At 39.0% G+C, this 18619-nt stretch overlaps 1 protein-coding gene across 1 annotated transcript in view; it reads right to left on the bottom strand.

The window, feature by feature from the left end:
* st14 (ST14 transmembrane serine protease matriptase) overlaps positions 1 to 18619 on the bottom strand; it is a 45241-nt gene that overhangs the window by 11949 nt on the left and 14673 nt on the right. The window contains exons 6-14 of the mRNA XM_088326082.1: positions 15615 to 15650; positions 13807 to 14035; positions 8777 to 8916; positions 8589 to 8692; positions 6632 to 6741; positions 5149 to 5279; positions 3845 to 3949; positions 1572 to 1679; positions 1388 to 1501 (exon numbers count right to left, since the gene is read on the bottom strand). Of these exons, the coding sequence (XP_088182208.1) occupies positions 1388 to 1501; positions 1572 to 1679; positions 3845 to 3949; positions 5149 to 5279; positions 6632 to 6741; positions 8589 to 8692; positions 8777 to 8916; positions 13807 to 14035; positions 15615 to 15650 (1077 nt within the window). The remainder of the gene's footprint in view (positions 1 to 1387; positions 1502 to 1571; positions 1680 to 3844; positions 3950 to 5148; positions 5280 to 6631; positions 6742 to 8588; positions 8693 to 8776; positions 8917 to 13806; positions 14036 to 15614; positions 15651 to 18619) is intronic.

Genomic DNA, 18619 nt, shown 5'->3' with positions numbered 1-18619 from the left:
AATTCAAATACTTACTTTCTTATTAAAAACAACAAAATCATGAAAGTCTGAATTTAGTTAAAAGTTTTTGGTTCCACTGGCAGATAATTTTTAACTTTTAACTTTTAACTTAACCCTTTTAACGCTGCTGCCCCCGCGACCCGACCTCGGATAAGCGGAAGACAATGGATGGATGGATGGATGGATGGCAGATAATTGTTGCTCATTTTGAGTTTCATTTGTATTATTTAAGAAAAAAAATACAGTAAAACTTGAAAAAACAGATAAGAAATATAATTAAAATTAAAAATACAGCAAAGTTTTTTACTAAAATGAATAACCTGTATTACCTCCTAAGCCACAATAAGCAGGAAAACGTAATATCATTTAGAGTAAGTTTCCACCATTTATGGATTTTTTAGGAGTCGACAGGAAGATGTTAAGGCCGTTTGTCACAAAATGGGTCAAAATCCACATCGGCAGTAAGTCCTTAAGATTCGAGCACGGTACTTTGAGACAAGGAATAGGGTTTTTTTCATTGCAATTGGTGACGGCGTTTCCAAAAGTGGCCATTTTCTGACTACCCGTTTACAGCCCGTTAAGTTTTGCAACCGTGTAATTTACTTTGGCCATTTTTTTAGACATTTTGAAAGAGTTGTAAATGTTTCACCTCTCTTTACAGAAGTCAATCAATGATTGTGCGTGAAAATGAATCATGAGTTCCGTGACGCACTTTTATTTTGGGGTTATATTTGAATACACAGTGTATATCCGTATATCATTCTTTTCAGATTTCATTGGCTAACCAATGTGTCGATCATAATTTTAATCGGGTACTACAGGCCGAAGATAATCAAAGCTAAAGGAAGCGATCTCCTTTTTATCAAACGGGCCCTTATTGGTTCATCAGCCCACATAATGACCGTGAAAAAGAGCCTGCTATTGTCCGAGATTGGTGTCGGATCCAAAGTTCAGAGGCCAATGGCCATATTGAAAATAATTTTACGAGTCTGTTCTTTTGTAAACAAACGGATTACAACCTTCAACGATGCTTTTTTTCATCAAATGAAATGTAATGAAATGATCTGCATTTATATAGCGCTTTTCAAGTCAATGACTTCCCAAAGCGCTTTACATCGTGCTTCACATTTCCCAATAGCGGCCGTGATCTGTGCAGCCATGTAAGGCACTAACCTGCTTATTGGGGGTATTGGGGGTTCAGTGTCTTACCCAAGGACACTTCGACAAGTAACACGGACAAGCCGGGATTCGAACTGGGATCCCTTAATCCTAAAACGATCGCTCTACCTCCTGAGCCACTGCCGCCCTCAACAGTCTGACAGCCCGCCAGTGAACATTAAGGGGTTACCTCTGCTGAACTGGTAGGGAATGATTATTCTGCGCTTACATGCTTCACATGAAGCCTCGTCGCTTCCGTCTGAGCAGTCCATTCTTGCGTCGCAAATGACGTCCTGTGGCAAGCAAACGCCGTCGCCGCAGCGCCACTCGTTCTCCCGGCAACCTGAGTTTCCAAGGCGGAGGCATCATGTTTTCGCGGCAAAACCAAGTCGAGAGGGTTTATGTCGACTTACTGCAACTTTCCTCGTCGCTGCCGTCCCCGCAGTCGTTGACGCCATCGCACACCCACAGTTTAGGTTTGCACAAACCGTTGCGGCAACTAAACTGGTCTTTGTCGCACTCTGTGGAAACACGAAGTCACGCTTTAGGTGTTCGGGGAAGGTAAACAAAGGAATGGTTGAAATTTATGACCACATTGGTGAGCTTTCCTAACAAATCACAATAACGAGGTTGCCCCAGGATTTTTCCGAACGTTTTAACACCGCGTCCAATTAAATTTAAGACTAATGTCACACCTCTTCTGGCATATAGGCTTGGGAGGCGAGCGCCAAGTCGTGCTGGACCCCAGCTCCAGACGCGGGATACACTTTTTCAAGTTCTTACATTTAACCTCCCCGCCGTGCATATAGAACAGAGTATAAGCGTAGAGTACGAAGATAGGAGATAGTAAGTGGAGCAGGTCCTCAAGTGACCCCATGAAAAAATAATTAACCCGGATAGGGAGAGATTTTTTGGGGAGGCGCAAGAGGATTTTTTCTTTCGAGGGGGGGGAATGGGGGGAGTGACAGAAAGTAATTGAGAATTGAGAAACACTACCTTGCAATTTTTGCTTTTTAGCAGTATTTTACCTGACAACGAATTAGCCACCCACTTTAAGGTCCCGATCCACCAGTTGAGAACTACTGGTCTAACAGTAGGAGAATAACAGGGAAAAACGAGGAGGCCTACAAGGATGAGGTCCTGAGAGGTGGTGTGCAACCAACAACTTAGCACTTAACATCTCAAAGATGAAGTAACTGAACCTGGACTTTCAGAGAAACAGTGCAACCGCCGCGCCCCAGTGCATCAACGGTGAATGTGTGGAGCGAGTTCAGCAGTTAAAATTCCTGGGGGTGCATTTCTCTGCAGACTTATCGTGGACAACCAACACGACAGCCTTGGTAAAGAAAGGCCCAGCAGCACCTACACTTCCAGAGTGTGCTCACAAAGGAACCACTGAGCACAAGCCTGCTAGTGACTTTCCACCGCTCCACTATAAAAAGCCTGCTGACCTACGCAGTGTCCATGTCTCAATCAAGCTGTAGATTAGCAGACAGGGAGAGGCTGCAGAGGGTGACTAACACTGCACAAAAGATCATTGACAACCTATAAACAAACAATATTTATTATTGAATGCTGGTATCAGAGTTGCTGCCAACTGGGTTTTTATATTGCGTCTCATCCAGTGTTGTGTAAATATATTTTTCTTAAGATATTGGTAATTGCACTAATTTTAAATTATATTACATTTCAAATTATATGTTGCTTTTAAATTGATATTTTAAATTGTATGTAAATATTTGCACTATACCGGGCAGCTATGAATTCCTTGACACTTTGTGTAATGACAATAAAGGCGTTCTATTCCATTCTCAGGGTTCATAAACCTTTTTCATAGCCAAGTTCAAGCACTTTAAGCAATTTCAAGTTCATTTTTTTCTTTTTTCCAGTATCTTCAAAGTGAGAACTCCAAAAGAACGTTTACTTTTTGTTGGCCCTAATGAGTAAAATAAAGTTGCCATCCTGCTACTAGCACATTCTTTGTGCTATTTTGAGATGTTGCATTTTATAGGGATCATTACTTGATTTCCAAGTTACTTATAAGAAAGAACTTGAACTTTTGAATAAAAGTTCACTGTATTGCCATTATAGAAAAAAATATGCACATTTTCAAATACATCATTAAATAATTCGGCGCATCATTTTTTATTATTATTGATAATATATCACGAAAAAAACAAAAACAAAAAGCTGAGGAACGCTTTGGGAGCCGAAAGTGAGACAAGCAGAAAAAAAGAGCTGGAATTAATTTTTGGATGCCACCGGTAGGGGAAAGTGACGCTTCACACGCCAAATTGATAATGAGGAGCCCCCCATTAGTGTCATTTCTACGCATTTTTTTTTTTAATCTTCATTTTTTGCATGGTCTATGGATTTGGACTGTCATGAAACATGTCAATGGAAACAATTTCAAGCATTTTCAAGCACTATATTCAAAATGTAAGCATTTTCCTGACCTTGAAAACACAATATTAAAATTCTAGCATTTTTAAAGATTAAGCACCTGTATGAACTCTTCATCCCCATCAAAAGTAGCAGACAAGTGCTTGTGTACTACTTCACTAACTGATATTCACACAAGATCAAGAGCAGGGAAAAATCACAGGGTATTTCCTCTCTTCCTTCAGGCATTGATGACCTTTGAGAAAATCTTTGAAACAAACGACGGCTATGCGGGGAAACGTACTGCACTTCATCTCGTCGCTCATATCGCCGCAGTCGTTCCAGCCGTCGCACTTGAGTTCTCTAGCGATGCAAATACCCGATGCGCAGGCAAACTTGTTGGGGCAAGCTGGAATGGAATAGATCAGAGAAAGGACAACTGAAAAGGGTGGGGGTGAAATGCTTACAACTGTCACTTTGCTGATCTTTTCCATTGAGGTGTGCAATTATATGTCCATTTGTTTAGCGCATAGGATGAAATGGTCCCTTTATAAACAAATACAGACGCTGCCTGACCTACGATCGAGTTGGGTTTCGGACAATCGTTTGTAAGTTGAATTTGTTCATTAGTTGCTTCAGTGCTATATTTTATATGGAATGTATGTTTAAGGTTTTTATAAGTATGTTTAAGGCTTGTATAAGTAATCTGTATTGTTTTGTACTAAAAAATAAACATTTCATAAAATAATATGCTCTATATAGATCAATAAAGTTGAGTTTAACATACTTTTGGAAGATGCGCTTCAAGAGGTCCTCCTCTGTGGTAAATAGTGGCCAAAAAAACATTCTGACCGTTTTCTCAAACCCATCCAGCTTTCTCATTCAACTTTCGTTTCAAAAGAAACGACTCACCTCTTCCTTACACTTTACTCTAACCATATTGAATAGATAAACGAGCTATAAACCAAAAAATGTCACAGTTCTTCGAGCACTAGCGATATAGTTTACGTTGTTATGATTACACACAAACTAGGAAGTAGAAGCCGGATTTTTTCTTCGGTGTGGATGGTGGGTGACCTTTCACAACGCCACACGCTGGTAGCGGTGGAAAGAAGCACTACAGTACTGTCCTCTACTTAGAAAACAGTGCACACAATACAAAATCTAACTTACAGCAATGTCCGGATATTGTTCGAAATCCCGAAAAAAATGATCGTATCTGCCGGAATCCGAAAGTCGAACGTACGTAAGTCGGGGAGCGTCTGTATACAATAAAACATACCATGTACAGGAAAATGCAATGGGGATCAAATTGATTGGCTCATAATATCACATCCTTTTTGCTCATGTATTGCAGAGGTATCGGATTTACGAATCTCTATCAGCAAATACAAAAAATTAAAAACATCTATCAGCCATTTCTTTTCCCTCAGGCCTGGCCCTCATGCAAATATTTTTAAACAAATGCTGCCAGTGATTCAAAAGGTTTGCCCACCCCTTTTGTCACTTCATGGTTTGAAAGTCAGACGCCACAATGGAAGGCTTTTGTCTGGTCTGCAAGCAAGGCAGTGGGCATATCTCTTCGCTCTCTGAAAGCACTTAACTCACGATTTTCGGGATCGTAGGCACTGTATTCCGCGCTGAAGCCTTTGTCTGTATATGACTCATCCGAGTGGAAGGTCACATCTAAAGTGTTTGTGTTGCTGGTCAGAGCCAAAGCAGACAGCTCCCCGCAATACCTGCAGCAAAAAGCAATGATGGTATAATTAAAAGTTTTGTTTTGTCAGTAACACTCGAAACGAGGCATAATTTGTTACTGGAACTTTAGATTTATTACAATTTCGTTAATGAGAAGATTTAACATGATTCACGGTTTGTACACCTTTTTCTTGGCCAAATTCAAGCATCTTTCAAGCACTTTTAAGGCCATTTAAAAAAAAAATCCCCATTACCTACAAAAAGGAGAAATAAAGCGCCTATCAAAGGAGCGTTTTTTTTTTCTTATGACTTAGATGACAAAAATAATCTTTCGGCGGGCAAATACTTTGTGCTATTATAAGATGTTCTCATCTATGATCTGATCTTTTTTGTGTCAATCGGCTGCTGCAAACTAACGTGAATTCTGCCATTTCAACAATACTCGTGCAGATTGTCTACGTCACACTTACAAACACAGAAATGGCTCCAAAAGTTGTGGGTAAAAATGGAGTTCAATATAGAGGACAGAAAGAAAGTACTGTATGTATAATAAGCAGAAAGAATTAGCCATTTGTGGACTCATTTAATGGTATGTATTGCCCCAAAGCAGAGTGCATTCAGTCTTTCAATATTAGAGGCTGCCGATCTTTCGCTTGTTGTTTTAACTCTTTTTAATTTTAGGTTTTTTTTCCGTGTTTTCCAGAATATCTGTGTAAATTGATTAAAATATAATTTCAAATCTTTCTTTTTTTTGCATTTTATCATTCACAGCTCTAAAGGGTTAATATTTTCTATTCTTTTTTATTGTTTTTCATTTGCAGGGATTTTTTTTACACTTTAAAATCAGTTCAGTGAGTAAAAAGTTAAAATGTTTTTGTATTTAAAAATATTTTTTGTAGATCTTTGATTATTTGCATCTTTATTTCATGATTTTTGCAGAAATCCTCTGCAAAACATTTGCAATTACTAATTACTAAATAATTTGTTTGCATTATATTTTATAATATATCATCATTAAAAAGTGAGCCCAGCCAAAAAAAGACGGTTTTCTAAATAGAGCTGTCTTCTTGGGTGCAACCAGTAGGGTGCGGTGACAAGCCACTAGGGCAGACGCGTCTGCGTCATTTTCACGCAATTTGAAAAAATGAAATCTTCATTTATTGTGTGGTTTATAGAGACAGACTGCTAAAAAACATAGCAATGTAGATAATTTTAAGCATTTTCAAGCACTTCACCCAAAATTTAAGCATTTTTGAGGATTTCAAGCACCCGTACGAACCCTGACATATTGTTGACTTGGTTAAAGTTTCAAATATGAACGCATTGCATCCTTAGATTAGCCACTGATATTTTCTCGTTGAATTAAAACACACGGTAGAGACTTAAATCATACTTTTTTCCCATGACTTGTACGTAATCTTTGTGGCACACACGAACATCCACTCCAGGCTCTTTCATACGAAAGAGGGTGAACCTCACACGCACCTTCTGCCCAGCGCCGGCCTAGAGCAAAGACGAGAGGAGTTTGTGTCATTACAAGCTTATTTACCACCTAGATCCGCACACGAGGACGTGCAGCTTCTGACGCTTGAAAGCGGATACACATGAGCCGCGGCTCAGCTTCATCCGCAGCTGCCTGACAGATGAAGATGGAGAAGATACTGAACAGCCTGGCTTGGAAAATGAAGCCTCAGCATTTCTCTTTTGGCAGGCTGATGGAGGAGGCAGCAATGTTTCGGGGCGGCGGGGGTGAGTCATTCTCCAGGGTTTGTACACCTTTTTCATAGCCAAATTCAAGCACTTTTTCAAGCACGTTCTAGGCCAAATTGCCATTTAAACCATTAAAAAGTCAAGTCAAGTTTATTTGTGATGCCCTTTATCTCAAGGAGTCTCAAAGGGCTGCACAGACCACAGACTAATGCAAACTACAGACTATTATTACACCATCCCCTGATCTAAAACCTACATGAGGGCAACGAAAAACTCAAAAACCTCAGCATGAGGAAAATCATTACTACTTCCATAGTAGCCATCCTGCATCTTTGTATGATATAGAGAGAGAGAGAGAAAAAGAGAGAGAGAGAGAGAGAAAAAGAGCTAGAGAGAGAAAGAGAGAAAAAGAGAGCGAGAGAGAGAGAAAGAGAGAGCAAGAGCAAGAGAGAAAGAGACAGAGAAAGAGATTACATAACTATGAGGTGCACATATTTTCACTGATTGGCAGCCTGCTTTTGCTTCAATATTTTGGAGTGATCTCATAATAGATTTTGGCAAGTTTTGTATGTCACATTATGCCAATGTAGATAATTTTAAGCACCTTGGGACAACATCCAGAAGCAATTGTTGTAGCCCTATTTGTATCTCCAAGTATCATATTGTATGAGTCCTGATAAATTAAAAAAAAAGTAGCTGGATGTTGCCATAATAACAGTAGTGCATGTCAATGATGCCAGTGAAAAGAAAAAAATCTGGTGTAAATCATGTATTCTGCAGAGCCACAAACACATCTGCGATTGACAAATTCGATTTTTAATCTTGTGTGTGCAGTTATCAAGAAATACTGTAGGATTTCTAGATCTTGAGTAATATAAATATTGTTGGATCGCGATACATGTGTAAATATGTTTGAGACGTATCTCTCCTCATGGATACAATTTCTAGCTTACATTTTTAGTTGCATGAAGTTTTTCCTATTACAATTAATCACTGGGAAACGCTACCTTGTTTTTTTTACATGGCCCTTAATAAATGTCCCTTAATGATACATAAACCTTGCACTAATACACATTTCACAGTGCCCTTTTAGGTGTAGCATGTAGCTAATCGTTAGCAAAAAATCCTAGTTAAGCGAGTCATCTCAGAGTTTCCTGACTGGAAAGCTGTGACTCTCCCATTGTGAAGAGTTGGATCTCTTTTGTGCACACTTTGCAGCATGGTGTGTTTGGATTTGTTTCAGGTTGTAACCATGGCTTGCATTTTTATTTTTCGAGTCATCCTTTATTTAATCTGTAACCTCCTGGAATCTGGGTGTGATTCACTTGTCCTTATGCACTTTTTCTAATGCAACCGTAGAGGACGATGAGAATTCATGTGACAACACCATCCAAAGTAATCTGCAATCTCAGCGCGCTGGCCCAGTGTCGTCATTTTTAAGCCAACAATATTCTCTTATTTTTTTATTTCTTTGTCTAATGAGTACTATGTTGAGCCAGATTGCCAAGAAGCATCAAATGGTAAGAATTTCGAGCACTTCACGCAGAATTCAAGCATTTTCCTGACCTTAAATACAAATCATTAAGATTACACCATTTATAAGATTTCAAGCACCCGTATGAACCAGGATTCCCACAAACCTCGATAGTCCACTTGCAGTCCACAGCAGGAGGATAGAAACTAGGGTAGCGGGGTGACGTGAAGCTCCCTGTATTGGCAGTGAGGACGCCGCCACAAGTTCTGACTAAAGAAATACACATTAAATGTTTAGGCAGACATCAGCAGGGATACTGAACTGCAAGATGCCACAATGGTAAGGCTTGTTTACCTTCAGATTTCGGGATGGCTCTGTACAACGCCTGGAAGCCAGGCCGCTGCACCATACTGTCAGTAATAAGGTTGACAAGCATGATGTTACCAGAAGACACCACCTCCAGTGGATTGGAGGGGGGTCTGTGGCCACACTTCCTGGGGACACGAAAACAAAAATTCCATAATGCAGGCATGTCAAACATACAGAATCCTGCCTGTTAAGTGATTTAATCCAGCCCTCTGTGCATTTAAAGAAAAAGAAGAGAGTCTCTAGGTCAGGGGTTAGGAACTTCTGACTTGCGAGTACATATGGCACGGAGATAAGATTATACTCATGCAAATCTCATCTATTTGTTCCAATTCAGATAAGCGCAGAATTGAGTCAAGTGAGTGCAAAGGCGACGTATCGCTAATAGTTTGAAATGTTCTGTCTAGTATATAAAGAACACACTCTACAGTACAATTTACAGTCAAAGTGTCACACCAGCAGACCCCATTTTGGCTGTACATTGTTAAAGAATCCTTTGAATGGAACCTTAATACAAATTTTAGGTTCACTGTTGAGACACATTATGATGAAAACCCGAAAGAAAACTTTAAACACGCAGAACTGCCAGCCAAGAGCAAAAAGCAATTTGATTGAGTGAGCGGTAAGGGTGGTCAGAGATATGCACACAGCACACTTCTCTTTGCCCAGCGCCGTCTGCACCAAAGGTAAATGCGTCAGTATCCTGGTTTGCAGTATTTTGCGACATTTTTACAAAACAACACTGCTTGCACCTCATTATTATTCGTACTTGTTCTGGCATACTGACACGGGAAGCGGGCGTCGGGTCATGACGGGAAATTTTGGTAGAAAAGCATGTTTGTGATTAAGTGAAAAAGTAGTTGATTAAAGAAGACGTTCAGGTGGAAAGTGAACGTTTTTATATCAAGCATGTGTAATTTTATTGAGAGTGCAAAAAGCATATTAAAGTTGAAGGCTGAGTGATTGGCTGTTACCATAACATTAGTTAGTCAATCAGGTTCCAAAAGAGGAGTGCCCATACTTTTCAATTCGCCGCCTCTGTTGAAATTTTAGTGGACTTTTTGTTCAGAATTATTTTTAATCAGGTCAGTTGTATTGGCATTTTATGTATTTATTGGAAAGACAAATCAGGGAACTATTTACGTTTTTAATGCAACTTTATACGAGTTGCTGATTAGCCTAATTTTATTTCCTGCAGTGCTAATTTTGGGTTTAAATGAAAGATTAGTCATGTTAGTTGTGTTGAAATTATAATCTATTTACTAAAAAGGGTTTTAGAAAGCCTTTAAAGTTTTATTCATATTTATAACAAATATTCTATATTCTTTTTGCCTTTTTTTTATTTTATTTTTATAAGGTTTTAAAGCAAGTAAATATCTGCTCCAAATATCGGTTACCAGCCTCCTTTAAATGATAATCATCTGAATCGGCCCTAAAAAACCCATATCGGTAGATCCTTAATGAACACTTACGAAGGGTGCCAGTCTAGATGTACAAGGTGTTGCTCTCAAAAAGGTTTACCAAATCAGATAAAAACCTGGCATTTGAAGGGGCAGCTTTTTTTATTATTATTTGCGGCTCATGTCATGCAAAATCAAGCGGCATTAAGAGAGACGCTTTGCAATTTTAGCACCAAGCCATTGCTCCACGCTTTTTATTCCCTATATACGTGAAAAGGTGCGCAGGGAGATATTGAGGGCCTCGCATTAAGCTTTGAGTCATTTCACTCGAAACATCAATGTCACAAACAAGATTGAAATGATTTAATTTGAAAATAAATCAATAAATAAGCAAGGCTAGATGGAGAAAGATAAACAAGGAGAGATGAGATTGCTTTGGAGGAGATTCAAAGTCAAATGGGGGTGGGGGCTGTTATCAAAAGTTTAGAGATGCGTGTGCGTTTTAGTGTGCAGGGATGAGAGCAAGCGTACTTGCGTACCTCCACTCAAACAACATCTTCACGGAGTACTATATTACGGCTCTCATAAAACTCCCCCTCACCTTGAATAAAACCAATCACTTAATAGAGTTTTGAAAACGTTACGATGATTTCTTCTGTAGTGGATTCAGAACGCTGTAATCGTACACCTTTTTCACAGCCAATTTCAGTTTTCCAATATTTTAAGTACCGTCCAGATAAAAAATTCGGTGTGATTCGTGTATTTAGAAGACCCACATATACGTCCAGTGTTTTCTATACCATTGAAAGTCTCTGGCGGGCCACCAGGTTGGAATTTATCTCGCCAGATTCTTCAAAATTTGTATTATTAAAAAAATAATATTTGAAATACATATAAAAGCAAAGTAAAACAAAATCACCAAGATATTTAATTTTTAAAAAGATCGCAAACGCAAATTTGCATATTTGTCATAGATCTCGCTTCCTGATTTTACTCCAATAATGCGCCAGATCGATGCATCTGAAGTTAAAATGTACAAAGTTTTATTCCAGCGGAGCATGCCCCTGGATCCCCTTAAACGGTCAACCCACTGTACATCTGTGATTTACACATATGATTACTAATCTTGCGTGTGCATTTATCAAGACATGAGTTTTTGGTCTTGAGTGAATCACTAATATATTAGTGGATTTGAACAATACATTGGAAAATATTTTTGATACAAATCTCTCTCCTTGTGGGTGCTGGTAAATTGAGCTTAGTTTTTCAGTTGCAGAAAGTTCTTCCTTTTACAAGTTACCACTGGAAAAAACTACCTTCATTTATTGCATGCCTCAAATTAAATGTCTATAATTCATAGATAACCCTAACACTAATACACATTTTATAGTGCCCTGTTTAGATGTAGCAGGCACATGTCCTCTTGGGAAACCCCTGTAGGGGGATGACGTTTTATATGACAAAGCCGTACAAACTAATGCCATCTGTTGTTAATCTGGAAGGAAGAAGAAATGCAATGGAAAGGTGAAGCCGCCACCGAGCAGTGTCAGCGTCCTTTTTAAGTAGACTTTGTTGAGAAACATGACAACAATTTCAATCATTTACAAGCACTCTTTCATTCCCAAAAATACAACATGAAATCCAAGAATTTCTAAGCATTTCAAGCACCCGTATGGAGCTTGAGTATTGCCTTCGGTTTCAGCTTGTGTTGCAATCAAAGACCAGTCGGTTTGAGAATTGAATCCCCCCCGGGCAGACAACGTGAAATTACACACAACATTTTGGCGGGATTAAGGTTGGCACCCTTCGAAGATTTGCAAACCGAGGGTTTTCTAGGTCAACTCAATCTTCACCCGGGTTGAGAAAGTTAAAAGTAAAAGCGGCGCTAAACGCTTAGGGCCGAAAAATGTTGTACTCACAAATCCTGTGAAAGGAATGAAATGGAGCGTATTTTTCAACCACCTCCAACAGCTTTCATCCCTAAATCCCTGTGCAACATTTCAGTCAAACGCAAAGCGATTCCTCTGGGTTGTCCATCAAGAACGCTGTAGGTCCCCTACGTCTGGTCCTCAGGGATAAATAAAACAACTCAGTCGATGCCAGACAATTCCCTCAAATAAGAAGAGCCAGGGCAGCACGGCAGCACAGCAGCGCAGTGGGTAGCGTGCGTGTGGCACGGTTCTGAGGTTATGGGATCAAACCTTCCTGTGTGGAGTTTGCATGTTCTCCCTGTGCTTGGGTGTGTTTCCTCCCACATTCCAAAAACATGCATGTCAGGTTAATTCTCCCCAGGTGTGTATGAACGAGTGAATGGTTGTCTGTCTCTGTGTGACCTGAGACTGGCTGGCAACCAGTTCAGGGTGTCTCCTGCCCACTGCCTGAAGATGCTTGGGATGGGCTCCAGCACTCCCGTGACCCTACTGAGGATAAGCGGTGCAGATAAGGTATGGATGGATGGATGGGAAGAGCCAATTTTTAAACTCCATTTTAACAGCCATTTTAACTCATTTGTGAAGGTCTACCAAAAATGTCGTTCTGCAGCTATATAGGCTTAGGGCATATGAAAAGAATATCAAAAGACAGCTTCAACCGTCATCTTGCATTAAAAAAATTATGTTTCTAACTTTTACCATTGCTTAGTAAATAACTGTTGAACATTGCAAAGTTTCTTGAAAATACTCATTTCCAAGAAAACTGAGAAAAGCGGCTTTTTGTGTAAGTATGCATTTTATGCATAACTTTCACTTTGGTGCCTTTTTCTTTGCATTTATGAGAGCTCCAATATCTGAAAAGGGTTATTTTAACCTCTGATGTGCCGCGACATAGATCAGGTGTGCTTTGGGAAATTATTGAATTTAAGTGCCCGTGCAGTAAAGGTAAGGCCCAGACCCTCAAATCAGGTTAATTGGTCGGTTTGGACTGGTTCAGGCTTTGATACCCGTGGGCTGGGTTGGGCTAGGTTTATTAGGCCTGATCTCATCTCTAGTGTGCGGTCTACTGCCTGGCACAGTAATCATCTAATGGGACCACACTGCTTCATTACTCCTATACATATAATAACAGTAATAATAATAATAATAATACATAGTACTTCGAAACGCCTTTCAGGACACCCAAGGTCACTGTATATATAGTAACAAAAAAAAACAATAAAGCAAGAATAAAAGAAGAATATAACAAGCAAGTAATAAATATCAAATAAAACATGGGGGTGAGTTTTGAGTCAGGATTTGAAAGTGGACAGGGTCGCAGAATTCCAGAGGTCGGGCAGCAATGAGTCTTTGCCTTACAGGGACGCCTACACACGTCAATCGCTGGATACAGGAAGCAAGACTTGGAAGTAGGGCTTCTTTGATGTGTGGATGAAGATCTGATCAAAGCCACCCCTGCCATCTAATGGTGATTTTTCATACTGAAGCCATTCCCAGAGGCTTGGTACCTACTGATGAGCTGCGCCGAACCCGATTTAATAAAATTAAAAAGTAAAAAAAAACATTTAGATGTTGTGGCACTGAATAAATTCAGACGAGTATGCGTTAAGACCTATAAAAAATTCCGCCAAACAAGAGCGTGATTGATGAAAAAGTGATAATATGAGTAAAAACGCTCGTCACTTACTCAGTAATGGCCTGAGAATCGTCGGGACTCAAAGAATCATAGATGGAGACAAAGTCATCGGAGCAATCATCCTCCACATGGAAGAAAGGAAACTTGACTGAGATGACGTTTTTGTCTGAAGCTCGGATTTGCCACTGGCAGCGGGAACTTGGGGGGTAGGTCTCGGGATACCCTGGGGATGAAAATTCGGACGCCGTTTCTTCAGCCTCCAGGCGAAAGAAGCATTCATCTGTAACATGATGTTGAAGTGGGGGTGAGCGACTTAATGATATTAAGAGAACATAAGATTGTGATCTAAAAACATTGAAATATTGTCTTTTGAGCCTACTCAATTCTGTTCTGTATATTTTCCCAACACGGACGCTAACCGCATTAGTGAGTAACATTGCTTTGGTGGCTAACTTTGGCCTTTGGCGCAGAAGTGGGCAATTATTTTGGAGTCAGGGGCCGCATTGGGTTAAACAAAATTGCCAAGGAGCCCATCCTGAAGTTTTTACGTGTTATACTTGTTTTTAAATAGATGAGTTTCATCAATTTGGTTTTGATTCAAATCAAAGTAATGTATTCATTACCCGTTTCTCGCACTAAAATTGATGTTAGGTTTTATAGGATTATTGTCGTTGTATTTTTTAGTATTTTGTAGTTTTTTTGTAGTATTACTGTAGTTTTACTTTTGTAGTATTTTTCCCCTATGAATACAGTATTTTTGTACAATTTCCATAGCAGTATTTTGGTTATATTTCTGTAGTATCTATGTAGTATTTTTAAAGTACTTCCATAGGAGAACTTCTGTACTTTATCTGTAGTGTTTCTGTAATATTACAGCAGGAGTAGCTCTGTTGTATTTCAGCAGAAGTGTTTATGAAGTATTTAAATCGTATTTTGGATTTCTTTAGTCATATGTAGTATTCATGTAGTATTTTTTTTTTGAGTTTTTATGTTTTTGTTTCTTTTCAGAATAAAAAAAATAATATATTAGGTCCCTATTCTTAAGTCCTCAATTCAACACTGTAGTTGTATTCATTTTTTAGTATTTCTGTAGTATCATTTTTGTTCTAGACACACTAAGGCACAATGGGGACAGAGTTGGCACCGAGCAACCATTTTTATTGGTAGTACTTAATTTACTTTTATATATATTGTCATCATAATTCGACCATTTTCGTTTAGCGGCTCGGGTGAAAGAGCCTGGGGGGCCGCATGTGGCCATCGGGCTATTGTTTTCCAACCCTCTGCTTTAGCGTTACTTTAGAAGTTACAGTACGTAAGTTACGCTTATAGTTTTTATGCTTGCACCTGTAAATAGGGCTTGTTCTTTGGTTTCAAAGCATGATAGAATATTCAATAAATAAATAAAGATATCTATTCTGTGGATTTTTACTATGGCGGGTTCTTTTGAGAATGCAACCCCGAGGGATTAATGTACTAAATAATTTACCATCCTTCTCCAGTTTAATGGACCTTAACTTACTAATGAGAGGAGGTAGAAAATGACCGATACTCAATATTGTTTAAAAAAAAACTTTTTTTACGGATTAAAAAAATTAAAACAAATATTTAAAAATGTAATCGATAAAGAAAACGGGAATGTTGAGGGTACACCACACACTAAACTACTGGTTAAAATGGATTCAAAATGGTTTGGAAAAAGAGTGCGAAAAGTCTACTCAATCATACATTTTAAATCAAAGCACACCAAGTTCAAGGTATCAGACTCTGGTAGTTAAAAATAAAACAGGAAAAAGTGTCAATAGGCAATGGTAAGACATGGAAAGTAATTGAAAAACAGAAATAAGGATAAAACTTACTTGCTCGGGGGTTCCTGGCCATTCGCGGGTCAGTTACTGGATAAATAGACGAGAAAAGGTAGGGTATTAAAACTATGGAGAAAAAAACAGCGTTCATGCAACCTTTTCTTAGCCAAATTCAAGCATTTAAAGGGACAGTTTAATATTTAGTGCCTCCTACATGATTTGAATACTGGGCAAAAATACATGAACTACCATACCAATGTTAAGTTTTACATCCATGTTTTTTTTTTCACATAGTGGAATCTCTACCAAAGGTCGCAGCCATGTTTATCTGCCAACAACTTGCTGCTAACACGGGCTTCTGTGGCACTGGTTTTCATTCACATTAGACAATGCAGTGCCATCTAGTGGTCACATATTACACATTGTTTCTTTAAAGACAATTTTCAAATTTCTTCAGTCCCATTGAAAAAAAAAGTCAAGCCACTTTTATTTCTATGGCCCTTATTAAAAAAATGTCTCAAAGGACTACACAGACCACAATAACAGTATCTGAAACGGACATGCAGGCAAGGAAACCTAAAAAACCTCAGCATTAGGAAAATAGGAAACCTTGAGAGGGAACCACACAAGTGGAAATCCCCCCTCCAGACATCCGGTTAAAATCATGTATTTTGGAAATCCACAAATATGTCTGTGATTTACATTTACAATGTTAAATCTTGCGTGAGCATTTATCAGGGCATATGATTTTTAGATCTTGACTAATTCGCAAATATATTTGTGGATCTGAACAATATGTGTGTAAATAATTTTTAGACAAATCTTTCCTCATATAGGTGTTGGGAAAAATGACAGTAATACGTAGCTTACATTTTCAGTTGCAGGAAGTTCTTCACATGACCACTGGGAAACTCGAACTTAATTATAATTATACGTAATCTTTGCACTAAGGCACTTTTAATCGTGACCTATTTAGGTGTAGCATACACCTGTCCTCCTGAGCGGGACAAGTGGTGGGCAAAAACGCTTCATAGTACCATGCCATACAAGCTAATGACAGCTGCCGTTAGTCACGAGGGAAGAAGAAATGGCAAGTGAAGCCAGAAGGAAGCAGTACGTGCCATTTTTAAGCAAACTTGTTTACAAACAATTTCAAGCATTTACACTTAACCCAAAACTCAACCACCTTTTAATCCTTGAAAACACAACATTAAAATTCAAGGACTCTTGAGGATTTCTTGCCCCCGTACCAACCCTGGAAAAAAAAGAACATCACATCCCAGCAATGCTTTTAACAATCTCCATCTTTGGGGTGTGACGGCAATGTTGTGTGTAGATGTTTTCCGAGCTATCTCACCTAGTCCTAAAGCAGTGCTTATTAATTATTTTCTGTCATTAGAATGGGGTCACTAGAGGGTTTGCAACACTTCTTGTCTGCACTTTATTCCATGGCCATTGCCAGACATAAGTTCCAGGAAGGCACGAGCATTATACTATTACTGAACAAAACGACCCCCAAAAACGTGTTTTTTTCCTGCTTTTTTCTTTATTTCTTCCTTTTATTTTTTCAACTATTGTTTCCTTTTTCAGAGCCTTGTCTTTTTTCTTGCCCTTTATGCTTTTTTTTTTCTCTTTTTTTTTTTTTTTTACATTTTTTCCTCTTATGCTTTTAGACTTTTTTTTTTTCATTTATTATAGTTTCTTCTTTTCTCTCTTTTTCTTTTTATGCTATTTTTTTATCTTTTGTTTGTCTCTTTTTCATTTAGTGGACTCGCCCCACTATTGGAGAACCACTGCCCTAAAGCTGCGACCCATACATCTCCACCTAAGGATCCACAGAAGGGTCATCAAATCACACCCGCAGAAATCATTTTTTAGAGAGCCAGAACCTCTGAGAGTCACAAGGTTAGCGTCTGGCTCGTGGCCATCTTGCCGCCAGACGCGACGGGAAGACGGAATGAAGAATAATGGGCCTCTCCAAACGGGTATACCTAATAGCATTACAGGAGCCAAAGCGTATGGATCCACAATCTCAGGTGGCGCAGGAGCGGAGAGTTGTGCAAGATTCCTCATCATTTTATCAGCACAACTCAAAGTGAGCTCTTTGAATTCAAAGCATACCGCACGGAATAGCAAAACTGATAGAAGACGACAGAGAGCTTATTCAGCTCTGCATTTGCAGGCTTTTATAAATGCTGACTGCAGGGCTCAAATCCAGCCGATATACAGTATACGCAGTTGATGCTGCCATTGAGCAGGGCTTTCTTGCATAACTGCAATCTGTTATACTGCCCACAGTATTTATTCTCGAATGTCTCGAACGAACCCCTTAAGTAATCAAATAACTGTAGTTTCGCAACTATAAAAAGGCACAAATAAAAGTTTTGTATTTTCTTCAAAATGTGTGGCACGTCCCATAATGTGTTGCGCCCTGTGTGTATGGTGTAGACCTGATGTAGCAGTGGTTTTTAACTGCTGACTTTGGGACCCACTATCGCACCCTAATTACAAGCCACGACCCAAACATTTATGAAAGCCAGTGTATTGATTGAGAGAGCACGATTTAGTGTTTTTTTTTGGGTAAAGAGGGGTGTGTACCTTCGTTCAAAATTAATTGCAGACAGAGAGCGAGAAAAAGAACAAATAGTCATTTTTTGGGTGCGCCTTCATTAAAGTGACTTGTCGACAGAGAGAGATAGAACTAATAGAAAACAGTCAAGTCATGTTTATTTGTATAATCCTTAATCACAAGGAGTCTCAAAGGGCTGCATAGACCCCAGATTATTGCAAACTACAGACATTTATTACACCACTCCCTGATCTAAAACCTACATGAGGGCAAGGAAAAACCTCAAAGTAAGGAAAATGAAGAAACCTTGAGAAGGGACCGCGCATGAGGTGGGGGTAACCAGGCTGCAATAGATAACGCAGTGACAAACAATACACAGATATTGTCAACATGAAATATAGGTCATTTTAAAGCTATAGAATAGTGTTTTAAGCCTAGATTTAAACAGTGCCACTGAGGTTGCAGATCAGTCTTACTATACGTTTTTCAG

The sequence above is a fragment of the Urocampus carinirostris genome, chromosome 2 (assembly GCF_059441175.1).
Source record: "Urocampus carinirostris isolate Australia breed hairy pipefish chromosome 2, RoL_Ucar_1.0, whole genome shotgun sequence".
Taxonomy (NCBI): domain Eukaryota; kingdom Metazoa; phylum Chordata; class Actinopteri; order Syngnathiformes; family Syngnathidae; genus Urocampus; species Urocampus carinirostris.
This window is presented reverse-complemented; position numbering and strand designations above follow the sequence as displayed.